The sequence below is a fragment of the Oratosquilla oratoria genome, chromosome 13 (genome assembly GCF_046742065.1).
Source record: "Oratosquilla oratoria isolate Oo_2021 chromosome 13, ASM4674206v1, whole genome shotgun sequence".
In the NCBI taxonomy this organism is placed as follows: Eukaryota; Metazoa; Arthropoda; class Malacostraca; order Stomatopoda; family Squillidae; genus Oratosquilla; species Oratosquilla oratoria.
This window is the reverse complement of record NC_134789.1, coordinates 42,218,772-42,244,878: the sequence shown is the minus strand read 5'-3', so window position 1 is coordinate 42,244,878 and position 26,107 is coordinate 42,218,772. Positions and strand designations below refer to the sequence as shown.

General features: G+C 41.2%; 1 protein-coding gene across 6 annotated transcripts in view; it reads left to right on the top strand.

Annotated features, from left to right (window-relative positions):
- The window catches only part of LOC143032402 (acyl-coenzyme A thioesterase 5-like), a 110,992-nt gene that overhangs the window by 53,043 nt on the left and 31,842 nt on the right, over positions 1–26,107 (top strand). For 4 of the 6 annotated variants that reach the window (XM_076197123.1, XM_076197122.1, XM_076197120.1 and 1 more), the window contains exon 7: positions 3,024–5,153. The exons of the other annotated variants lie outside the window; for them this stretch is intronic. In XM_076197123.1, the coding sequence (XP_076053238.1) occupies positions 3,024–3,644 (621 nt within the window). In that variant the 3' untranslated portion in view covers positions 3,645–5,153. Of the gene's footprint in view, positions 1–3,023; positions 5,154–26,107 lie in introns of those variants that run through there. 6 annotated transcript variants of the gene reach the window in all.

Here is a 26,107-nt window from a genome sequence, read left to right as displayed (position 1 = left end):
GTTCCATGTTTCTGCTCCATACAGTGCTGTTGGCACAATCACTACTTCATCTGTTTTTAATCCAGTAATTGTATAGTCCATGTCCAACATCGATGGATGGTATTTCACCCCTTAGTTTAGTCTCCACAATTCCCATTATGTCTGGTTTTTCCTCTAGCAGGTAATCATTAAGTTCATTTAGTCCTGAAATTAATCCATCGATGTTGGTATAGGCCACTTTCAATTTTCTTCTTTCTCCATTTTTTTTCTGTCTTTGGTTTGCCCATTCTGATGTACCATTTCCTCAGTCTCATGTCATGTGTTACTGAGTGGATGTCACAAAATGAGAAGTGTGCTAGAGTGGTTATATGTGAATAAGTTAAATAGATTTGAACAAACTTTCTACCTGGTAGAGAATGCAGAGTACCACAAAATAACTCCTATCAGGAACCAAAATATCATACAACAGGGTCTCCTAAGGAATAGTATTATCATTCATGCTACTTAACATCTCCACTCATGCCTCTACACCAAATTCTCATGTGGGCAGATAACACTGTACAACAAATTTCAGGATTAAGAAAATTACATAGTTCTCATGTGCGTTTTATTATGAAGTTCAGTGTGCTGAATTCAAATTTGATAACAAAAATTTCATGCCACGTCACAATTTTTTGTAAATCGCTGTTTTAATAATTATGCAATTCCAAGGTTCCATAAATGTATTTTGCTCCCAAAGTCAGATTAAATGTCTTCATTGTATTTATTTAATTAATATATAATGAATCGGCATGTTTGTTAGCTTTATATGATGTATTAACCTACAATCTATTATTTACTTCTTCTTTTATAAGCATAGCAGTACTCCATTTTCCCTTGTACCTGTTTTCCATTGACGCTATATCTTGATGGAACCTCTCTCCATGTTCATCACTCACATCTGCTGCATTCTCTGGGAAGAAGGACAGATGAGAATGAAGAAAGTGTATCTTCAGTGACATATTGCATCCGAGATCTTGGTAGCATTTGATTAGCCTCTCCACTTTACGCTCTCGCTGGGACTCTTGGTGCTTTCCCAGAAGCCCTTTGCATACATCTTTGAATGCATGCCAGGCCGCTAGCTCAGGTTCATCCATTGTCGCCTCAAAGTCCTCATCATTTATAAGCTTGCAAATCTGAGGGCCTACAAATATACCCTCTTTAATCTTGGCATCACTAATTTTAGGGAAGATCCCTTTGAGATACTGGAAACATGGCTTGTTATGTTGCAGTGCTTTGGTAAGTTGCTTCTTTAGGCCTAGTTTTATATGCAGTGGTGGGAAAATAATTTTCTCCTTCTTAACTAGTGGCTGATGAATTACATTATGGCATCCAAGCGTCATAGATTCCCGAGATGGCCATTCTGAGCGTATATAATGTTCTGATCTGGCCCTACTGTCCCACTTGCAAAGAAAGCACATAAATTTGGTGTATCCAGTTTGTAGCCCATTAAGTATGGCTACTACTTTCAAGTCTGCACAAATTAACCACTCATGCTCTTTGTAACTTATGCGGTCTAGAATAAAAGCAAGGTTCTCATATGTCTCTCTTAAAATGACTGAGTAAGCAAATGAAGAAATCCTGTAGATTTGCAGAACGCTTCCTAAATACTGTAATTCGAGCTTCTTCATCCAACAGGTGCCATTGTTGCAAACGTGAGGCCAGGAGTTCACTCTGTTGCTTAGTAAGTGTTAGATCACGAACTAGATCATTGAGTTCTGGTTGGGTGATGAGGTGTGGTTTCTTATCAGATTCAAGTTGTGTCGTATACGTTGCATCTTGAGATTCTGAATCGTCTGAGTTGCTCGTGTCATCGCTTGGTAGTTCAAAGGGCGGCTGTGGTACAGGAATATCACTTGAATGTAGAACTGGGCGAATAGCAGACTGAAGATCTGGATACACGATAGATTTCTTGCCTTTTCTGTTGCGACCTGCAGGAAAATAAAATAAAATCAGACTAAAAATGGATACTATTGGTTGTGATCACGTGCAAAAATAGTGGAAGTGCAACTTATTATGTATTTCGATCTTTTTTATTGATACATCTCTTGAAAATATATATAAAAACAGTAAAAAATAAACACTGAACACCCACCTTTAATATCCGTTAAGCAGAAGTAGCAATCTGTTGAGTGGTCCTTTGGCTCCCTCCAGACCATTGGTACGCCAAACATGAGGCCAGTCCCTTTGCCTTTCACCCAGGCAGAAAGGGAACTTGTACACTTGACACAACATATGTGAGGTGCCCAGCTTTTGTCCTGGTCACCCACTTTACATCCAAAGTACAGCTCATAAAGTTTCTTTACATGTTGAGTCAACTGTCTCTTGTATTGCCTTAACCCCTTCCATACGGTGCCGCACACGTAGGCGTCATGGGGAGCGAGTGTATTCGCGAGGCTGCCATATCGGCGTCTTGATTATATTTATTGTAGTCGCCCCTCCATAATGACATTCTTTCTAATTCTTTTGTAATCGCATTTTCTATGGTTATCAAAATTCACGGGTGAAGAGAGAACGATCGATATAAGCGGTGACTATATTTTATGATGCGAGTATTATTACGACACGTCGTACGGCTGGCATTGGCTGCTGCCACCGAGATCTAAGTCCATGACGCCTACGTGTGCGGCACCGTATGGAAGGGGTTAATGTAACTGATCCACATATATAACAAAACTTGTCTGGCAAATTCTTGCATTCTCTAGGCATCTTAACTCTGTATCCTGTTAAGAAAAAAAAACACATAGCTATGTGAAAAATTATATAAATGGTAAAAGCAACAAAAAATACCGTTCAGATAGACATTGCGGGCACTGCTATTTACGAAGAACTGGAGGGTCACAGAAAGAAACGGATGTTATATTCGTGATCTACGCAAAAAATAACTCTAGAAAAGGATAGTCTCATTTCCGTTTTTTTTCATTGTTATACAGTGTTATTAAGGGCAGAATGTGTGTATGCTCACCTTCTTAAAGACTGAAATAAAATTTACCATATCTTTACAGATTAATGACTCAGGAGTTGGGGTGATAGGAACCAGCAAAGGTGGTGACCTTGCACTCTCAATGGCATCATTTATACCCCAGGTTAAAGCAACTGTAGTCATCAATGGATGTATTGCTCCTATAGAAATAGGGTTTCATACCCACAATGGTTTCATCCCCCCAGTAAACTTTGATACATTTGAGCGTTTAAGAGTGCATGATGATTGTGTTCTATATTTGAGACAGAGTCTTTCAGATCCAAGGCTATATCCAGAAAGAATTTTGCCAATAGAAAAAAGCAATTCAGCTTTCCTCTTTTTAGTATCAGTAGATGATCAGGATTTGAATTCAGAGTTATATGCTCAGATGGGTGTCCAGATATTAAAGAAAAACAACTATGACAAGCCATATGAAGTTTGTTCATATCCTGGTGCAGGTCATCTTTTAGAACCTCCCTACTCTTTCTTTTGTTCGGCATCATTCCAACACAGCGTGATGATGGTCCCAAAGTGGGGAGGGTCTCTCAAATTTCACTCTTTAGCACAGGAAAAGGCCTGGATTAAGTTGAGACAGTATCTTTTGAAACACCTTGGAACTTGTAGCCATCAAAAGTCAAGTGTAGCAATTCAAAGCCAGTTGTAAAACTGCAGTCATACTACTGAAAGCATACAATATTGAGGGGTGTGAATGGGAGTGGAGTATATGGGGATGGAATGGGTGGGAGTGGATTTTATACCTTTGTTTTTTGGCCACCCCCCTTGTAAGGGGGAAAAAGCCTTTGGTGTACATATGGTATGTACTGCAGTTTCATGTTTTCTTCATTTGAGCTGCCATTGCCTATAAGGTGCTAAACAAAAGTAAACTAGAATATAGCACATTATTTATTTTCTTAAATATGATATGGTAATATCTAATATATACAAGGGGAAAAAACTATAATAGATTAAGATAATATATGATATACTATAATAGAAACTTATAGGTCCTTGATGATAATAATTATTGTAGCACTGAGTCTCGTTTAGCCCCACAGTGAGTGACAGTGGTCCTCAGGCCCTCCCACTAATCTCCTTGAGAATAAACTTTGGACTGATATCTATGTTGTTTTGGTTAGAAACTGTTATTATGCCACTAGTTTTCAGTAGTAAGAGGGTAACAGTCACCAGTTGTCAACTCTACTTGTATGTAAAGGTGGAGTATATACAGTCAAAGTTGTTAGATATCTTGTGCTCAATCCAAGGACATAGTATCGTCCTCATATGGCTACACCTCCAGATGAAGATGATGGGGTTGACAGGTTTTGAAAGTGGCAGATATCCATCTCTAAAGACCACCACAAATAGGTACCCACCACAAGTCCTGGATCAGTCAATCAATTTGTTGCCAAAGGCCTCTCTTACAGGAGACACATGACCACCAGGTAACTGGCAAAAGCCATCAGATTGGCCCATAAGTCACACAAGGAAGATTGGTGTCTTGGATTTTATCCACAATTTTAGGTTCTGTTGTAATTATTAAATCTAGTTTAGATGGCTCCTCGTTATTTCTATATCTGGTGTTTTCACTGACCCACTGAGTCATTGTATATTCCATGGTCATGTCCAGTAGTACATTAACCCACAAGTCCTCTCTTCCTCTCACTGTCATGTTCTCCCAACACATTTCTTTGCAATTGAAGTCCCCCATAATTACCAGGTTACCCCCGCCCATTAGTATCTCATTTGATGATTGCCTTGTATCTTCTAGCATTTTCATATGCTCGTTCTCTTTCCAAGCGTTCGTTGTTGTATTATTGCTTTGCATATTAATCTTATTACCTTTGCTGTTGTGCATGTAGATGTTCATGCTTAATGTTTACATTGGCAAACCTTGCATAACAATAATAAAGACGGTGTACGAGTTTCCACGCGTCTTATTAACCTGACATGGTGGCAGCGTGTGGTTTTTAGACTATTTATATGGTTTTTGGTCATATATCAAGAAACCACGTCTCGAAAGATACGCTATAAACTTCAGTGAACATCCTGGAATGGGAACATTACGAAGAAAATAGACATCTTTCCTGTAATTGCGTGTGAAAATCGTGCCAGACTACCGAGTTTGGAGAAAAGTGCATGCGAATCAACAGCAATGATGTATGACTTACCCTATGAATTCTCTTCCTACGCTGACAGAGGAAGACAAGAAGAAACCTGCTAGGATTATTGAAGAGTTGCAGAAGCAGTTTGTGCCCCAGCGAAATGTCTTGTATGAATGATTTTTGTTCAACTCTGCCATTCAGAAGAACAACGAATCAGTTTTAGGTGGATGTTGCTTATGTTATCAGGGCCACAGGCAGATGAGTGCTTGAGATTATGCATTATGAGTTTTGTCTGACTGTCTATGAAGGGTGTATAGTCTGAGTCTGTGGGAAAGTCTTTCTTACGTCGAATGGTGCGTCGGTCGTCAGGGTGAGAAGTAAGATGGCTCGTCTGTGCAAAATGACGTATGAGTGCGTTTGCTTGTTGTCTGTTTGAGGGTAGATTATCTGTTGTTGTGATTATTGCTGTGTGAGAGCGTGTAGTGTTAGTGTTGGATAGTGTAATGCTGTTGAGTGTTTTGTACAATTTGCTGGTGTTTGTTTTGTGAACAAGTGTATTGACAAAGTTTTGCCAATTTTGTGTTTTTTGTTCATGTATTTTATTGGCAATCACAGTGTTTAGTGTTTGTATTTGGTCTGCTATGTTTTGAGGGATAGGTGTGGGGGTATCGTGTTTAAGTGTGTCACGTTGTCTGATGAGGCCTTGGATTTCTGGTGTGAAGTTGGGGTTGTGTGATTTTCTGTTGCCTCTAGGGATGTATCTCTTGTCTGCGTTTTGTATGATTGTATTAAAAGCGTGCACAGCATTGTTTATGTTTGTGATTGGTGTACTGTTAAGTGTTTCAAAATGTTGTTCTGTCTCTTCAGTAAAAGCTTCCCAGTTAGCTCTCTTGTAATTGGTGTAAGTGTGTCTGTGGCCAGCTGGGGTGCATCTTGTTTTGGTGGTGATGATGATTGGAAGGTGGTCAGAGCCAAGGGCTCCGACCACTCTCCATGATGTTGTTGGGGTTAGGCAGGGGGAGCAAAAGGTGATATCAGGAGAGGAGGGAGTGTAGAGGGCTTGGTGTGGGATATGTGTATGATTATGCGTGTTGTTCATGATAGTCAATGAGTCGAACTGAGTCTGTATATCAAGCCCTCTGTCTGTGTCAGGGTTGTCGACATACCAGGCAGACGACTTGGCGTTAAAGTCTCCACCCATGATCAGGTTGGGGATTGAGGCTAGTTGGCTAAGTTGAGGTCTGAAGGTGTTTGGAACTGTGGGGGATGATTGGGGGGGAATGTACATGTTAACTATTGTCAGTGTTGAATTGTTGCCTGTGCGGATTCGAATGGATTGGGTTTCTGTTGTGTTATCTGTGGTAGGGAGGAGAATTTTGGTTGTGGCACTTGTGTCCACAAAACAGATGGAGTGGTGGATCAGGGTGATGAGTCCACCGCCATTGCCGTCAGTCCGGTCTTGTCTGATGGTGGTGTAATTATGAAATGATGGTGTTTTGTGTGAGTGTCTTAGTTTTGTTTCTTGTAAAATCGCAATGTGTATGTTGTGTTGTTTAAGAAAGCATTCAAGTTCATGTTTTTTAGTGTTAATACCGTCAATGTTGTGTTGTAATATGTTGATGTTGTGTGTTTTGTATGTGTTGTATGTTGCCGTTTGGGGTTGAGGTTGGGGTGGTAGTGGGGAAGGTGTAGGATCTGGGTCAGAGGGGGGGAAAGGAGAGATCGGGGACAAAGGAAGGGGAGTACTAATCGGGGGTAAGGGCAAAGGGAAATTGGGAGTGGGTAAGGGTGTTGGCTGTGGTTGGGGAGGTGGGAGTGGGGTTACTGGAGGGCAGGTAGAACATGTCCAAGTGTTTGTGTATTGGTTTGTGTCAGCAAGTGTTGTACAAGTGAGGTGGGCCCAGTTTTTGCACATTTTGCACTGAACTGAGCCCTTTGTCTGTCTGCTCGAAGTAATGGGTTTAGAGCATGTTGGGCATGTGTATTTTGTGGTGGGCCCAGGATTGCTCTCTACATCTCCAGCTAAAAGTAGAAGAAGAGGGGTGATCGCCGGAAAATCACCCCTCAGTGCAGAAAAAACGTAACATTGTATGTTGGAAAAAAGGATTGTGGTACTCCCCCAGGTAGGCGTAGCTCCTCTTGGGGATCGGTGCAGGCAGGAATGCTCATGTGTCATATAATGGCCAATCATCGCACATCAGAAACATTAAGAACGGAGTACCACAAGGCTCAGTTCTATCCCCCACACTATTTAATCTATACATGCATGACTTACCCACACCAGACACCTCAGAAATACAAATCTCTTCCTACGCAGATGACATAACAATCACATGCACACATCGTAACACAGACAAAGCTGCAGAAATAATCCAGCCATACCTTGACACACTCAACACATGGTTCATCACAAACAGACTCAAAATAGCTCCAACCAAATCTACAGCAACACTTCTCCCCAACTGGACAAAAGAACACAAATACATACCTCATCTCTACATCAACAACACTCTAATACCACACACAAACACACCGAAAATTCTTGGTGTAACATACGATACATCCATGTCTTTCAAACAACACATCACAAACATAAAAAACAAATGCACACCTAGACTTAACGCACTTAAGTCAATCACTGGAACAACATTTGGACAAAACAAAGAAACTAATATAGCAATATACAAACAATGCATACGCTCAGTGATGAATTATGCGAGTCCTGCATGGGCTCCTAATCTCAGTGAGACACACCACAACACCCTTCAAATCATACAAAACAAAGCCCTAAAAACAATTACAGGCTGCACAAATACAACACCTACAGACCATTTACACCATCAAACAAAAGTCCTCAAAGTCAAGGACCACCTCGACATGAGAGGCACACAAACACTTGCCGCAGCCACCACAAACACATCACACCCGCTAAACTACATAGCAGAACAACTACACCACCAAGAAACATTAAAACTACACCCAAAGACCTTTATTACACACAGATACTCTCTTCTCTTCCTCCACAACCACCAAATACCAGCCTCCGGAAACATATTCATAATCATATCACTCACCGCTCCATTAACACACTGAAAGACAACACACTGCTGCATGCCAGACCCCCTGATATCCACCCTTCTGAATCCTCTCTCCCACGAAAGGACAGAGTCCACTTGGCCAGACTGCGATGTGGTCACCACCCAGCACTTCTAAGCTACCAGAAGAGGCTGGACGACCGTGTTGTGAACAGCTGCCCAGGATGTAACACTTCACCCCATACCATACAACACATAATGGAAGACTGCATTATACACAATCATGCACGCAAACAACACAACATACACTCTATAAAGGATTTGTGGGAAAACCCAGTTTCGGCTGTGGCCTTCCTTGGGGAGACGGGACTGCTCGGACAGACAGTCTAGGGAACGACAACAACAACAACAACAACGAATCAGTAAATGAGTATGTGCTCCGACTTCGACAACTAAGCGAATCGAAGATGGAGCCCTTGGTTCTGACCACCTTCCAATCATCATCACCACCAAAACAAGATGCACCCCAGCTGGCCACAGACACTTACACCAATTACAAGAGAGCTAACTGGGAAGCCTTTAATGAAGAGACAGAACAACATTTTGAAACACTTAACAGTACACCAATCACAAACATAAACAATGCTGTGCACGCTTTTAATACAATCATACAAAACGCAGACAAGAGATACATCCCTAGAGGCAACAGAAAATCACACAACCCCAACTTCACACCAGAAATCCAAGGCCTCATCAGACAACGTGACACACTTAAACACAATACCCCCACACCTATCCCTCAAAACATAGCAGACCAAATACAAACACTAAACACTGTGATTGCCAATAAAATACATGAACAAAAAACACAAAATTGGCAAAACTTTATCAATACACTTGATCACAAAACAAACACCAGCAAATTGTACAAAACACTCAACAGCATCACACTATCCAACACTAACACTACACGCTCTCACGCAGCAATAATCACAACAACAAATAATCTACCCTCAAACAGACAACAAGCAAACGCACTCATACGTCATTTTGCACAGACGAGCCATCTTGCATCTCACCCTGACAACCGACGCACCATTCGACGTAAGAAAGACTTTCCCACAGACTCAGACTATACACCCTTCATAGACAGTCAGACAAAACTCATAATGCATAGTCTCAAGCACTCATCTGCCTGTGGCCCTGATAACATAAGCAACATCCACCTAAAACACATTGGACCACGAGGTATACACGCACTCACAAACATTGCAAACTACAGCTATTCACACAACACAATACCCGACATCTGGAAGCATGGTAAAATAATCACCATTCCAAAACCGAACAAAGACCCAACAATCCCAACATCGCACCGCCCAATCACACTTCTCTGCACCCCCTCTAAAGTCATTGAACGCCTAATACTTAAACTTGTCACACCATATATTCCCCTTGCTGACTCACAACACGGTTTTAGGCCACTACACTCCACAAACACTCTTCTGACAAACCTCACACAAAGAATTTTAGATGGCATCAATTCAGATAGGCCCCACCACAGAACACTTCTTATAACATTGGACATTAGTAAAGCTTTTGATGCTATCCCCCGCCACAACCTAACAAATAAAATATATAACACAGACATGCACAATAACACCAAAAGATGGCTGGCCAATTATCTGGCAGGCAGGAATGCTCATGTGTCATATAATGGCCAATCATCGCACATCAGAAACATTAAGAACGGAGTACCACAGGGCTCAGTTCTATCCCCCACATTATTTAATCTATACATGCATGACTTACCCACGCCAGACACCTCAGAAATACAAATCTCTTCCTACGCAGACGACATAACAATCACATGCACACATCGTAACACAGACAAAGCTGCAGAAATAATCCAGCCTTACCTTGACACACTCAACACATGGTTCATCACAAACAGACTCAAAATAGCTCCAACCAAATCTACAGCAACACTTCTCACCAACTGGACAAAAGAACACAAATACATACCTCATCTCTACATCAACAACACTCTAATACCACACACAAACACACCGAAAATTCTTGGTGTAACATACGATACATCCATGTCTTTCAAACAACACCTCACAAACATAAAAAACAAATGCACACCTAGACTTAACGCACTTAAGTCAATCACTGGAACAACATTTGGACAAAACAAAGAAACTAATATAACAATATACAAACAATGCATACGCTCAGTGATGAATTATGCGAGTCCTGCATGGGCTCCTAATCTCAGTGAGACACACCACAACACCCTTCAAATCATACAAAACAAAGCCCTAAAAACAATTACAGGCTGCACAAATACATCACCTACAGACCATTTACACCATGAAACAAAAGTCCTCAAAGTCAAGGACCACCTCGACATGAGAGGCACACAAACACTTGCTGCAGCCACCACAAACACATCACACCCGCTACACTACATAGCAGAACACCCACACACACCAAGAAACATTAAAACTACACCCAAAGACCTTTATTACACAAAGATACTCTCTTCTCTTCCTCCACAACCACCAAATACCAGCCTCCGGAAACATATTCATAATCATATCACTCACCGCTCCATTAACACACTGAAAGACAACACACTGCTGCATGCCAGACCCCCTGATATCCACCCTTCTGAATCCTCTCTCCCACGTAAGGACAGAGTCCACTTGGCCAGACTGCGATGCGGTCACCACCCAGCACTTCTAAGCTACCAGAAGAGGCTGGACGACCGTGTTGTGAACAGCTGCCCAGGATGTAACACTTCACCCCATACCATACAACACATAATGGAAGACTGCATTATACACAATCATGCACGCAAACAACACAACATACACTCTATAAAGGATTTGTGGGAAAACCCAGTTTCGGCTGTGGCATTCCTTGAGGAGACGGGACTGCTCGGACAGACAGTCTAGGGAATGACAACAACAACAACAACTAAGCGAATCATGTGAGATTGAAACCTTGAAAGACTCTCTCATTCGTGACAGAATTGTCGTTGGTACATCGGATGAGGCAGGGAGAGAACGACTACTCCGTGAACGGCCAGTCCCAAGCCTCGACAAAGTGATTGAAAGTCTTCGAGCAGCAGAAATCTCCAGAACACACAAGCAAGTAATTACAGGTAAATTGGAAGCTACAGTAGAGTACATGAATAAGCGGAAAGGTACCAGTACATCTTCAACGAGGAAACCAGCGCACAAAAGAAACCTGAATTGAAATGTACATGAGGCACCGAAACCGAAACAGACAGGAAAGAAGAGAGGTGAATCTCCAAATAAAATGTCTGGTTTTACCTCTTCCAGGTGTAAATGGTGTGGCAATAATGACAGACATTTCAAGAAAAACTGCCCAGCCAGAGATTCTAAATGCCACAAGTGTTCGAAAGTAGGCCATTATGCTTCAGTTTGCCATTTTTCAAAATCTGTATTTGAAACTGACGATGATTGTGATGAAATTGTAGATAATTATTTTATGTTAGGGGAAGTCAAATCTGCTAGTGAGAATTTTTGGTCAGTTGTTGTCACTGTAGATAGGAAAGTGACTAACTTTAAACTTGATTGTGGATCCAAAGTGACAATTGTTAGTGACAAAACACCTTGGCTTAAAGAGTGTAACCTCACGCCAGCAGCTAGTGACTTCCGAGGACCAGGGGAAGTGAATCTCAATCACCTTATTAAAGGGAAAATTGTAGATGCTGTGCTTGAATTAGGTGATAGGAGACATATAGAAAATGTGTATGTTATGACAGGTCAGGGTAATAATCTTTTGTCCAAATCAGCTATTGAAGCTCTTGAACTGCTGAAACCTGCTAAAGAAGTGTATAGCATAGAAAACGCAGTAAACTTCAAGGAAGAATTTCCCAAGCTCTTCAAAGGATTAGGATTACTCAAGTCTACATACAGAATTTCTTTGCACGAAGATGCTACTCCTCATTGCCTTTATACTCCAAGACGTGTACCACATCCTCTGTTACCTAAAGTCAAAGAGAAACTACAGTCCATGGTTCACCAAAAAGTCATTTCACCTGTAACTGTTGCTACAGAGTGGTGCTCAGGGATGGTTAACATTGTAAAACCTAATGGAGATGTGAGAATTTGTGTGGATCTGAAACCTTTGAATAAAGCCGTGAAGAGAGAAGTACACCCTATGGCCAGTGTGGACGAGAATCTTGCCAAGTTACGAGGTAGTAAAGTTTTTACGAAACTTGATGCCAACTCTGGATTCTGGCAGATACCACTTGATGAAGAAACTAGATTGCTAACAACATTTGTGACTCCATTTGGGCGTTATTGCTTCAATCGTTTGCCCTTCGGCATTAGCTCTGCCCCTGAAATCTTTCAAAGAACCATGTCAACCATACTGGAAGGTTTGGAAGGAGTTGTTTGCCACATGGATGATATCCTCATCCATGGGCCCACACAGGAGATTCATGACAATCGAGTTCGAGAAGTGTTACGTTGACTACAGGGAGCAAGAATCACCCTAAACGACAAATGCGAGTTTTCGAAAGGACACATGAAATTCTTGGGCCACATCATTTCAGAGAAAGGCATTGAAGCAGATCCAGGAAAAACCAAAGCTGTCCAAGATTTCCCAAGACCAATGAATGTTACAGAATGACAAAGATTCAACGGTATGGTTAATCAGCTCGCTAAGTTCATTCCTGATTTGGCCAGTGTAAATGAACCACTTCGCCAGCTTTTAAGGAAAAGTCAACAATGGTTCTGGGACCAACCACAAGAAGCTGCATTTCAAACAATCAAGAAGAAACTTGTGTCAACAGAGATCCTAGCCCATTATGATCCAAACAAGAAATGTATTATTTGCTGCAGATGCTTGTCAAGACGGCCTTGGCGCTGTTCTTATACAAGTGGATGACACAGGGCACCGTCGTCCTATTGCTTATGCTTCAAGATCACTCAGTGACACTGAGAAGAGGTATGCAGTTATTGAAAAAGAGGCTTTAGCAGCTACTTGGGTTTGTGAAAAGTTTAAGGACTACATTTTAGGAACAGTTTTCAAGCTTGAGACAGACCACCGCCCTTTAGTGCCTTTGCTCTCAAGTACTGATTTGTCAAAACTTCCGCCTAGAATTCTTCGCTTTCGTCTTCGACTAGCAAGATATTCGCCAGAAGCGACATATGTACAAGGTGTTCATCAGAACACAGCTGATGCTTTATCGCGTGCTCCAACAAGTCTTCCTACAGAAGCAGAGGTCCTGGAGCTGCAGCGTCTACGTCGTGGGACCACCCCCCAACCCCAAGAGTTGGGGGCCAAACAGCAGCATCTACCCCTGGCCACCGGCTCTACGCAGGTGGCGCCGATCCCCAAGAGGAGCTACGCCTACCTTGGGGAGTACCACAATCCTTTTTCCCAACATGCAATATTACATTTTTTCTGCACCGAGGAGTGATTTTCCGGCGATCACTCCTCTTCTACTTTTAGCTGGAGATGTAGAGAGCAATCCTGGGCCCACCACAAAATACACATGCCCAACATGCTCTAAACCCATTACTTCGAGCAGACAGACAAAGGGCTCAGTTCAGTGCAATATGTGCAAAAACTGGGCCCACCTCACTTGTACAACACTTGCTGACACAAACCAATACACAAACACTTGGACATGTTCTACCTGCCCTCCAGTAACTCCACTCCCACCTCCCCAACCACAGCCAGCACCCTCACCCACTCCCAATTTCCCTTTGCCCTTACCCCGATTATTACTCCCCTTCCTTTGTCCCCGATCTCTCCTTTCCCCCCCTCTGACCCAGATCCTACACCTTCCCCACTACCACCCCAACCTCAACCCCAAACGGCAACATACAACACATACAAAACACACAACATCAACATATTACAACACAACATTGACGGTATTAACACGAAAAAACATGAACTTGAACACTTTCTTAAACAACACAGCATACACATTGTGATTTTACAAGAAACAAAACTAAGACACTCACACAAAACACCATCATTTCATAATTACACCACCATCAGACAAGACCGGACTGACGGCTATGGCGGTGGACTCATCACCCTGATCCACCACTCCATCTGTTTTGTGGACACAAGTGCCACAACCAAAATTCTCCTCCCTACCACAGATAACACAACAGAAATCCAATCCATTCGAATCCGCACAGGCAACAAATCAACACTGACAATAGTTAACATGTACATTCCCCCCCCAATCATCCCCCACAGTTCCAGACACCTTCAGGCCTCATTTTAGCCAACTAGCCTCAATCCCCAACCTGATCATGGGTGGAGACTTCAACGCCAAGTCGTCTGCCTGGTATGTCGACAACCCTGACACAGACAGAGGGCTTGATATACAGACTCAGTTTGACTCATTGACTATCATGAACAACACACATATTCATACACATATCCCACACCAAGCCCTCTACACTCCCTCCTCTCCTGATATCACCTTTTGCTCCCCCTGCCTAACCCCAACAACATCATGGAGAGTGGTCGGAACCCTTGGCTCTGACCACCTTCCAATCATCATCACCACCAAAACAAGATGCACCCCAGTCGGCCACAGACACACTTACACCAATTACAAGAGAGTTAACTGGGAAGCTTTTACTGAAGAGACAGAACAACATTTTGAAACACTTAACAGTACACCAATCACAAACATAAACAATGCTGTGCACACTTTTAATACAATCATACAAAATGCAGACAAGAGATACATCCCTAGAGGCAACAGAAAATCACACAACCCCAACTTCACACCAGAAATCCAAGGCCTCATCAGACAACGTGACACACTTAAACACGGTACCCCCACACCTATCCCTCAAAACATAGCAGACCAAATACAAACACTAAACACTGTGATTGCCAATAAAATACATGAACAAAAAACACAAAATTGGCAAAACTTTATCAATACACTTGATCACAAAACAAACACCAGCAAATTGTACAAAACACTCAACAGCATTACACTATCCAACAGTAACACTACACGCTCTCACGCAGCAATAATCACAACAACAGATAATCTACCCTCAAACAGACAACAAGCAAACGCACTCATACGTCATTTTGCACAGACAAGCCATCTCACTTCTCACCCTGACGACCAACGCACCATTCGACGTAAGAAAGACTTTCCCACAGACTCAGACTATATACCCTTCATAGACAGTCAGACAAAACTCATAATACATAGTCTCAAGCACTCATCTGCCTGTGGCCCTGATAACATAAGCAATATCCACCTAAAACACATTGGACCACAAGGTATACACGCACTCACAAACATTGCAAACTACAGCTATTCACACAACACTATACCCGACATCTGGAAGCATGGTAAAATAATCACCATTCCAAAACCGAACAAAGACCCAACAATCCCAACATCGCACCGTCCAATCACACTTCTCTGCACCCCCTCTAAAGTCATTGAACGCCTAATACTTAAACTTGTCACACCACATATTCCCCTTGCTGACTCACAACACGGTTTTAGGCCACTACACTCCGCAAACACTCTTCTGACAAACCTCACACAAAGAATTTTAGATGGCATCAATTCAGATAGGCCCCACCAAAGAACACTTCTTATAACATTAGACATTAGTAAAGCTTTTGATGCTATCCCCTGCCACAACCTAACAAATAAAATATATAACACAGACATGCACAATAACACCAAAAGATGGCTGGCCAATTATCTGGCAGGTAGGAATGCTTATATGTCATATAATGGCCAATCATCGCACATCAGAAACATTAAGAACGGAGTACCACAGGGCTCAGTTCTATCCCCCACACTATTTAATCTATACATGCATGACTTACCCACACCAGACACCTCAGAAATACAAATCTCTTCCTACGCAGACGACATAACAATCACATGCACACATCGTAACACAGACAAAGCTGCAGAAATAATCCAGCCTTACCTTGACACACTCAACACATGGTTCATCACAAACAGACTCAAAATAGCTCCAACCAAATCTACAGCAACACTTCTCCCCAACTGGACAAAAGAACACAAATACATACCTCATCTCTACATCAACAACACTCTAATACCACACACAAACACACCGAAAATTCTTGGTGTAACATACGATACATCCATGTCTTTCAAACAACACATCACAAACATAAAAAACAAATGCACTCCCAGACTTAACGCACTTAAGTCAATCACTGGAACAACATTTGGACAAAACAAAGAAACTAATATAACAATATACAAACAATGCATACGCTCAGTGATGAATTATGCGAGTCCTGCATGGGCTCCTAATCTCAGTGAGACACACCACAACACCCTTCAAATCATACAAAACAAAGCCCTAAAAACAATTACAGGCTGCACAAATACAACACCTACAGACCATTTACACCATGAAACAAAAGTCCTCAAAGTCAAGGACCACCTCGACATGAGAGGCACACAAACACTTGCCGCAGCCACCACAAACACATTACACCCGCTACACTACATAGCAGAACACCCACACACACCAAGAAACATTAAAACAACACCCAAAGACCTTTATCATGCACAGATACTCTCTTCTCTTCCTCCACAACCACCAAATACCAGCCTCCGGAAACATATTCATAATCATATCACTCACCGCTCCATTAACACACTGAAAGACAACACACTGCTGCATGCCAGACCCCCTGATATCCACCCTTCTGAATCCTCTCTCCCACGAAAGGACAGAGTCCACTTGGCCAGACTGCGGTGCGGTCACCACCCAGCACTTCTAAGCTACCAGAAGAGGCTGGATGACCGCATTGTGAACAGCTGCCCAGGATGTAACACTTCACCCCATACCATACAACACATAATGGAAGACTGCATTATACACAATCATGCACGCAAACAACACAACATACGCTCTATAAAGGATTTGTGGGAAAACCCAGTTTCGGCTATGGCATTCCTTGGGGAGACGGGACTGCTCGGACAGACAGTCTAAGGAACGACAACAACAACAACAGAAGCAGATCTAGAGCTTATAGAAGAAGTAGAAAGAAAACCAAGAGGGTAATTTTCAAGTTATCCCAGCTACAGAACAACGCCTGGGAGAGATCAAAGCAGCTACAGAACGACGCCTGGGAGAGATCAAAGCAGCTCAACAAGCAGATGCCATCTGCAAACAAGTACATGCTTATTGCCTTGATGGGTGGCCTTCAATAATTCCTTCTCAGCCACTCTTGAAACCCTATTGGGAGAAAAAACAGCATTTGACAGTCAACCAAGGACTACTAATGTTCAACAACCGTATTGTTGTTCCAACCTCTCTACAGCTAGAAATTCTCAATGCTTTACATGAAGGTCATTTAGGAATTACTAAGTGCCAAGGACGAGCAAGTTACTCAGTTTGGTGGCCTCTCATCACAAAGCAGATAGAATCTATGGTTAACAAGTGCCATATTTGTGCTAAGCTACGACCTGAACCAAAGGAATCTCTCTTACCAATGTCCTTTCCAGGCAAACCTTGGAGCCGAATTGGTACAGATCTTTTTGAATTAGAGGGTAAGTCATACATCATTGCTGTTGATTATTCCAGTCGATGGTTTGAGTTCAGAGAACTGAAAAACACCACAACGATTGCAGTCACAACAGCTCTGGCAGATATTTTTTCTGTACATGGAATTCCTGAAACTGTTGTATCTGACAATGGACCTCAGTACTCCAGCCATGAGTTCAAAGAATTTGCCAAGTGTTGGGGGTTTGCCCATGTTACTTCATCACCCCCTACACCCACAGGCAAATGGGGAGGCAGAACGGGCAGTCCAGACAGCTAAAAACATCCTTAAAAAGAATGCTAACCCTTATTTAGGACTACTTGCTTATCGTTCAGCTCCACTTAGAAATGGTTTGACCCCAAGTGAAATACTGATGAGTAGAAAAATCAGAACAAAGCTGCCAGTACTCCCTGATACATTGATACCAAAGGGATATAACCAAGATGATTTACTAGAAAATGAGGAACTCTATAGAGAGAAATACTCAAAGAACTACAACAACCACCATCGTATCCAGACATTGCCAGCTCTTCAAGCAGGTGATAAAGGTATACATATGAGACCAAGAACGTTATGGAGAAGTAACACAGAGACTGACTCAACCGAGATCATACAAAGTCCTGACTGATGCAGGCTCCATAATAAGAAGGAACAGACACTCTCTCATACACACAGGTGAACACAGTAAATTGCCTAACAATGAATCCGAAGACGGGACTCCCACCCTGCTCGGTTCTTCTGATGATTCCATATATGTCAGTGATATTCCTAAAGGTGCATCTACATCTATTGTTTGGCCTAGTACTAAACCTAGTGCACCTAGCCCATCACAAACTGAAGTTAGAAGGTCCGGCAGAGTGTCTAAACCCAATGTACAACCTGAGATGATTTATTATTGAAACAAGATAAAACTGTTTTGTGTATGTATTGCAAGTACAGTATCTAATTTGGTTCTTGACTCTAAAGGTTTACTCTAGTTTGATATGTCATCAATATGCTTTCTTTTGCAGCTTATTCGGGAATTAGTAAACTGTTATTTACTAATAAGTTTATTTAGAGATTTTATAAACTTGAGGGGTGTTGTATTATTGCTTTGCATATTACTCTTATTACCTTTGCTGTTGCGCATGTAGATGTTCATGCTTAATGTTTACGTTGGCAAACCTTGCATAACAATAATAAAGACGGTGTACGAGTTTCCACGCGTCTTATTAACCCGACATTCGTGTTTGGGGGCACATAAGTCACCACAAACTTTCTACTATTCATGTTCTTGTCTTCGACTTTTATCATGATAAATTCTACATTACTGTACCTTTGCCCTGTGCAATTTTTGTCACATTCAAGTTTTTCTTGGCCAAGAATATGATTCCTCCTCCCTGTTTCTTGTCTGTTTTTAATCCAGTAATTGTATAGTCCATGTCCAACATCGATGGATGGGTATTTCACCCATTAGTTTAGTCTCCACATTTCCCATTATGTCTGGTTTTTCCTCTAGCAGGTAATCATTAAGTTCATTCCTATACGTAACGTCTCTTCACATAACCCGCCCCGTCCCGTAACAGTATGTACTGCAGTTTCACGTTTTCTTCATTTGAGCTGCCATTGCCTATAAGGTGCTAAACAAAAGTAAACTAGAATATAGCACATTATTTATTTTCTTAAATATGATATGGTAATATCTAATATATACAAGGGGAAAAAACTGTAATAGATTAAGATAATATATGATATACTATAATAGAAACTTATAGGTCCTTGATGATAATAATTATTGTAGCACTGAGTCTCCTTTAGCTCCACAGTGAGTGACAGTGGTCCTCAGGCCCTCTCACTAATCTCCTTGAGAATAAACTTTGGACTGATGTCTATGTTGTTTTGGTTAGAAACTGTTATTATGCCACTAGTTTTCAGTAGTAAGAGGGTAACAGTCACCAGTTGTCAACTCTACTTGTATGTAAAGGTGGAGTATATACAGTTAAAGTTGTTAGATATCTTGTGCTCAATCCAAGGACATAGTGTTGTCCTCATATGGCTACACCTCCAGATGAAGGTGATGGGGTTGACAGGTTTTGAAAATGGCAGATATTCATCTCTAAAGACCACCACAAATAGGTACCCACCACTAGTCCTGGATCAGTCAATCAATTTGTTGCCAAAGGCCTCTCTTGCAGGAGACACATGACCACCAGGTTACTGGCAAAAGCCATCAGATTAGCCCATAAGTCACACAAGGAAGATTGGTGTCTTGGATTTTATCCACAATTTTAGGTTCTGTTGTAATTATTAAATCTAGTTTAGATGGCTCCTCGTTATTTCTATATCTGGTGTTTTCACTGACCCACTGAGTCATTGTATATTCCATGGTCATGTCCAGTAGTACATTACCCCACAAGTCCTCTCCTCCTCTCACTGTCATGTTCTCCCAACACATTTCTTTGCAATTGAAGTCCCCCATAATTACCAGGTTACCCCCGCCCATTAGTATCTCATTTAATGATTGCCTTGTATCTTCTAGCATTTTTATATGCTCGTTCTCTTTCCAAGCATTCGTGTTTGGGGGCACATAAGTCACCACAAACTTTCTACTATTCATGTTCTTGTCTTCGACTTTTATCCTGATCAGTTCTACATTACCTTTGCCCTCCACAATTTTTGTCACATTCAAGTTTTTCTTGGCCAAGAACATGATTCCTCCTCCCTGTTTCTTGTCTGTTTTTAATCCAGTAATTGTATAGTCCATGTCCAACATCGATGGATGGGTATTTCACCCCTTAGTTTAGTCTCCACATTTCCTATTATGTCTGGTTTTTCCTCTAGCAGGTAATCATTAAGTTCATTCAGTCCTGAAATTAATCCGTCAATGTTGGTATAGGCCACTTTCAATTTTCTTTTTTCTCTTTTTTTTCTGTCTTTGATTCGCCCATTCTGATGTACCATTTCCTCAATCTCATGTCATGTGTTACTTAGTGGATGTCACAAAATGGGAAGTGTGCTAGAGTGGTTATATGTGAATAAGTTAAATAGATTTGAACAAACTGTCTACCTCGTAGAGAATGCAGAGTACCACAAAATAACTCCTATCAGGAACCAAAATATCATACAACAGGGTCTCCTAAGGAATAGTATTATCATTCATGCTACTTAACCTCTCCACACATGCCTCTACACCAAATTCTCATGTGGGCAGATTATTAAGGGCAGAATGTGTGTATGCTCACCTTCTTAAAGACTGAAATAAAATTTACCATATCTTTACAGATTAATGACTCAGGAGTTGGGGTGATAGGAACCAGCAAAGGTGGTGACCTTGCACTCTCAATGGCATCATTTATACCCCAGATTAAAGCAACTGTAGTCATCAATGGATGTATTGCTCCTATAGGATTAGGGTTTCATACCCACATTGGTTTCATCCCCCCAGTAAACTTTGATACATTTCAGCAATTAAGAGTGCATGATGATAGTGTTGTGTATTTGAGAGAGAATCTTTCAGATCCAAGGCTATGTCCAGAAAGAATTTTGCCAATAGAAAAAAGCAATTCAGCTTTCCTCTTTTTAGTATCAGTAGATGATCAGGATTTGAATTCAGAGTTATATGCTCAGATAGGTGTCCAGATATTAAGGAAAAACAACTATGACAAGCCATATGAAGTTTGTTCATATCCTGGTGCTGGTCATCTTTTAGAACCTCCCTACTCTTTCTTTTGTTCGGCATCATTCCAACACAGCATGATGATGGTCCCAAAGTGGGGAGGGTCTCTCAAATTTCACTCTTTAGCACAGGAAAAGGCCTGGATTAAGTTGAGACAGTATCTTTTGAAACACCTTGGAACTTGTAGCCATCAAAAGTCAAGTGTAGCAATTCAAAGCCAGTTGTAAAACTGCAGTCATACTACTGAAAGCATACAATATTGAACTTACTTCATACTTTGAAAAATACTCTAGGACAGTTGCAAATCTAAAAGGAGCCTGATTGCCAAATGAGCTAGTGCCATCTCTGGAAGTGGCCAGCCAGAGGGAGGTAATTCATATACCACACAGCATGTGGTGGCTGTAAGGGCTTATGCTCTTAAATCCTAAGCCTCAGACCAAGTCTCTGTCTGTCTACCAAGGACTTTTTCCCTCTTACAAGGGAGATAGCCAAGTTAAAAGGCATATACCCACTCCCACCTATTTCACTCCCACCCATTCCACTCCTGTACACCACCCTTTCATCCCTCTCATCTTAGCTCCTCATGGATGATGGGTCATTCCTGTATCCTGCACCACTGCCCTGGGTCAGAAGCATATTTTCCACTTGTGAAACTTGAGGCAACAATTGATTGATTCACTTACCAAGGACTGTGAAAATGGGTTATTGATATAGTTGGGGGTGGACTTGTTTATTCTGAGTCACTGGATTTTAATAGCAAGTACTGCAGTTTTAGATACTTGGGGGTGAATGTGGCAGGAAAGGGAGGAGTAGAGGTGGAGGTAGAATGTAGATTGAGAGAAGTAAGTAAATGCCTTGGGCAATTTAAAAGTGTAATGAGAAATAGACATTTGGGAATGGATACCAAGAGGAGATTGTATGAAGGAGTGATTGTGTCGACAGCGCTGTATGGGGCAGAAACATGGAACATAAGGGAGGAGGAGTTTGAATGTGTTTGTGATGAGGTGCCTGAGAAGTATAATAGGGGTTACTAGGCTGGATAGAGTGTAAAACAAGGAGAATGGAGGTGGAAAGGGGGTTTGGAGATGGGATGGATGAAAGAGTATTGGGATGGTTTGGATACATGAAAATAATGAGTGAAGAAAGTCTAATAAAAGAGGTGTGGAAGGCAGAGATGGAAGGAGTCAACATGAGGGCACAACCAAAGATGAGATGGATGGATGGAGTAAAAAGGGCATTGGGAAAGAGAGGACTGTCTTGAGGAAGGAAAGAAGGGAGAAGACAGAAGATAGGGGTGAATGGAGAATGGTTGTGCATGGATGATGCTGTGATGCATGGAAAGGAGGGAGTTGGTGAATGGGGGGGGGAAAGGAGTATATTTGAATACTGAATTGATGAAGCCTAGAGGGATTTCTCCCTGTCTTCTCTTTTTCTGCATGAGGGGATGGAGAATAGGGGGTCACTGATTAAATGAAGTGGCCTTGCTATGCATGTGCTATGTCTTGCTGCCCTGCTTCTGACCCAGGGCAGTGGGCGAGATGCAGGGATAACCCGTCATCCAGGAGGAGCCAAGATAAGAGGGAGGGAGGGGTGTGAATGGGAGTGGAGTATATGGGGATGGAATGGGTGGGAGTGGATTTTATACCTTTGTTTTTTGGCCACCCCCCTTGTAAGGGGGAAAAAGCCTTTGGTGTACATATGGTATGTACTGCAGTTTCACGTTTTCTTCATTTGAGCTGCCAGTGCCTATAAGGTGCTAAACAAAAGTAAACTAGAATATAGCACATTATTTATTTTCTTAAATATGATATGGTAATATCTAATATATACAAGGGGAAAAAACTATAAGGCTACAGACGCACGAGAGGCTGTTTAGCCACTCAACCACTGCGGCTGTTTAGCCATTTTTGTAGAACACACTACTTTTAATGGAATTGCGCGCATTAGTTACTTAACCGCTAATGCGCGCAATTCCATTAAAAGTAGTGAGTTCTATAAAAACGGCTAAACAGCTGTAGCGGTTGAGCAGCTAAACAGCCTCTCGTGCGTTTCATCCTTAATAGATTAAGATAATATATGATACACTATAATAGAAACTTATAGGTCCTTGATGATAATAATTATTGTAGCACTGAGTCTCCTTTAGCCCCACAGTGAGTGACAGTGGTCCTCAGGCCCTCCCACTAATTTCCTTGAGAATAAACTTTGGACTGATGTCTATGTTGTTTTGGTTAGAAACTGTTATTATGCCACTAGTTTTCAGTAGTAAGAGGGTAACAGTCACCAGTTGTCAACTCTACTTGTATGTAAAGGTGGAGTATATACAGTCAAAGTTGTTAGATATCTTGTGCTCAATCCAAGGACATAGTATCGTCCTCATATGGCTACACCTCCAGGTGAAGGTAATGGGGTTGACAGGTTTTGAAAATGGCAGATATTCATCTCTAAAGACCACCACAAATAGGTACCCACCACTAGTCCTGGATCAGTCAATCAATTTGTTGCCAAAGGCCTCTCTTGCAGGAGACACATGACTACCAGGTAACTGGTAAAAGCCATCATATTGGCCCATAAGTCACACAAGGAAGAGATGTTGTGTTCTTGTCTGGGTAAGGCTAGAGTAGAGCAGTGTAGGATGAGGTGTTCCATCTTCTATATAGTTCTGGATTTGAACAGAAATTCTTAAGAATTAAAAGCCAAGATAGTTGGCCTTGACAGTGGTCATTTTGTTAGTTCATAGATGTCATTATTTGTGTTGTATATTATGAAATTGGTTGTAATATGTACATCAATAGATAATTTGAATTGCATTGGTTGTTTAAATTGAAAATCCCACTTGCTACTCCTAATACAGTTAAAAAAACCATCACAGGAAATTCTCCTTATGGAAACTGATAGTTCCAGTTTTCAAAAATGGAGACAGGAAGGACTAACTGCATATTTGTGTCACTCATGAGCATAAAAAAAGATGAGAGGCAATGATAGGTGGATAATTCAGAAAGAGAAATATGTAACTCAACTTTGCACCCAGGAAATTTAATTTGTATTGAACACAGTTGTTGATTAATATTATTGTGGACAATCCATTGGCAACACTAATGTCACTGACCTTGTTTTTGGCAATGATGCTGTAATTCTTGTGGGGTTCTTTGAGGTCAAAGTTGTGCCTTCAAGTCACTACAAAGAAGACAAGACCACTGGGACTCCAAGTCTTCTGGACTGGGACCAAGGTCCAGGAATTAGTGGTTTGGATGATCCATTTTGGTCCATCTACACACGTGGCAAAGACACTGAGTTCTTGGAAAGATTCAATTACCTTGGTAGTGTAATACATAACAATGGTGTATCATGTCAGGAAGGACTGGTACTCAACCTGAGAGTATAACATTATTGATGTCAATGCAGGACTATAAGCTAAATATTCAAGTAGTTTGTATACCATTTTGTTTTACAGCTGTGAGACATGGATACTTAATGTCAACATCTCAAAATCTTTGGTATCAAGTGCCTTGGGAGAAACATTGGGTGTTGCAGGTATGCCTTTGTATGAAACCAAAAAGTATTCTATGATGTTTAGTCAAGGCATAATTTGTGAGTGGTAACTCTGGTTATATGGGCATATGATGAGTGAGTTACCGCAGGAATCAGTATTGGCACTATAATAGTCATGTTCCAAATCTATAGATGAGCTAGAGTAGACAGATGTACAAACTTTATTTAATTTAGACAGTGCCAAAATACCAAGACAAATTTAAACTCCATCATATCTTAATAAGAAAATCTAAACAAGATATGTGATTGGAGTCAGTCAATCAATCAATCTATTGCCCCTGGTCTCTCTTGCTGTAGAAGATTTGCAACTTTCAGGTAACAGGCAACAGCCTCCAGGTGAGACCATAAGTCACTCAGGAAAGATATATTGTGTTGTTGTCTTGCAATTGTTAGTGTAGGGTATAGTAGTATTTACCTAGTTGTATTTTACGGGATGAGAGCTATGCTCGTAGTGACCCGTTTTCGTATCTCTCTGCATCCAGTTTATTCTTAAAATCTTGTATAGTTTTGGCACTCACTGTTTCTCTATTTAGTTTATTCCAGACATCAATCACTCTATGTGGGAAGCTATTCTTTTTCAAATCTCTTCTGTAACTGTCCTTCTTTAGCTTCTTTTTGTGTCCTCTTGTTTCTCTTCTGTCCCATTTTAATAAGTCGTCTCTATTGAGAATTTCCATCCCTTTCATAATTCTGTAAATGGTCAACAAATCACCTCTTTCTCTTCTCTGTTCCAGTGTTGATAGATGTAATTTCTCCAATCTTTGTTCATATGTCAAACTTGATAGTGTAGTCTTCCTATTCTATGTTTTTCATTTCATTTAGGAAGATAGTCAGTGCCTACTGGACAGATATACGGAGGTAGAGTGGCCCTTTCTCTTTTTCTTTGTTGAGACATCTTTGTGATTGGTGGATGCTCAAGGAGCTTATGAAATGGAAATAATGATAATTGAGAATAGTGATAATAAAAATAATAGAACTATTAATGACAAGATTAATAACACTGGTCAACAAAGAATTTGTCCCAAGGAAAACAATGGCTGTATCTTATATGTATTTGCATGCAGAATCCAAAAATAGTCTCCAATTTATTCCATTACCCACAGTTTTTGTGTTCCATGGTATGTTACATTATGTGTGTTACGTGGGATAAATTTCAATGAAACAGTTGGCAACAGTGCGTGATATTGTTATGCATTCT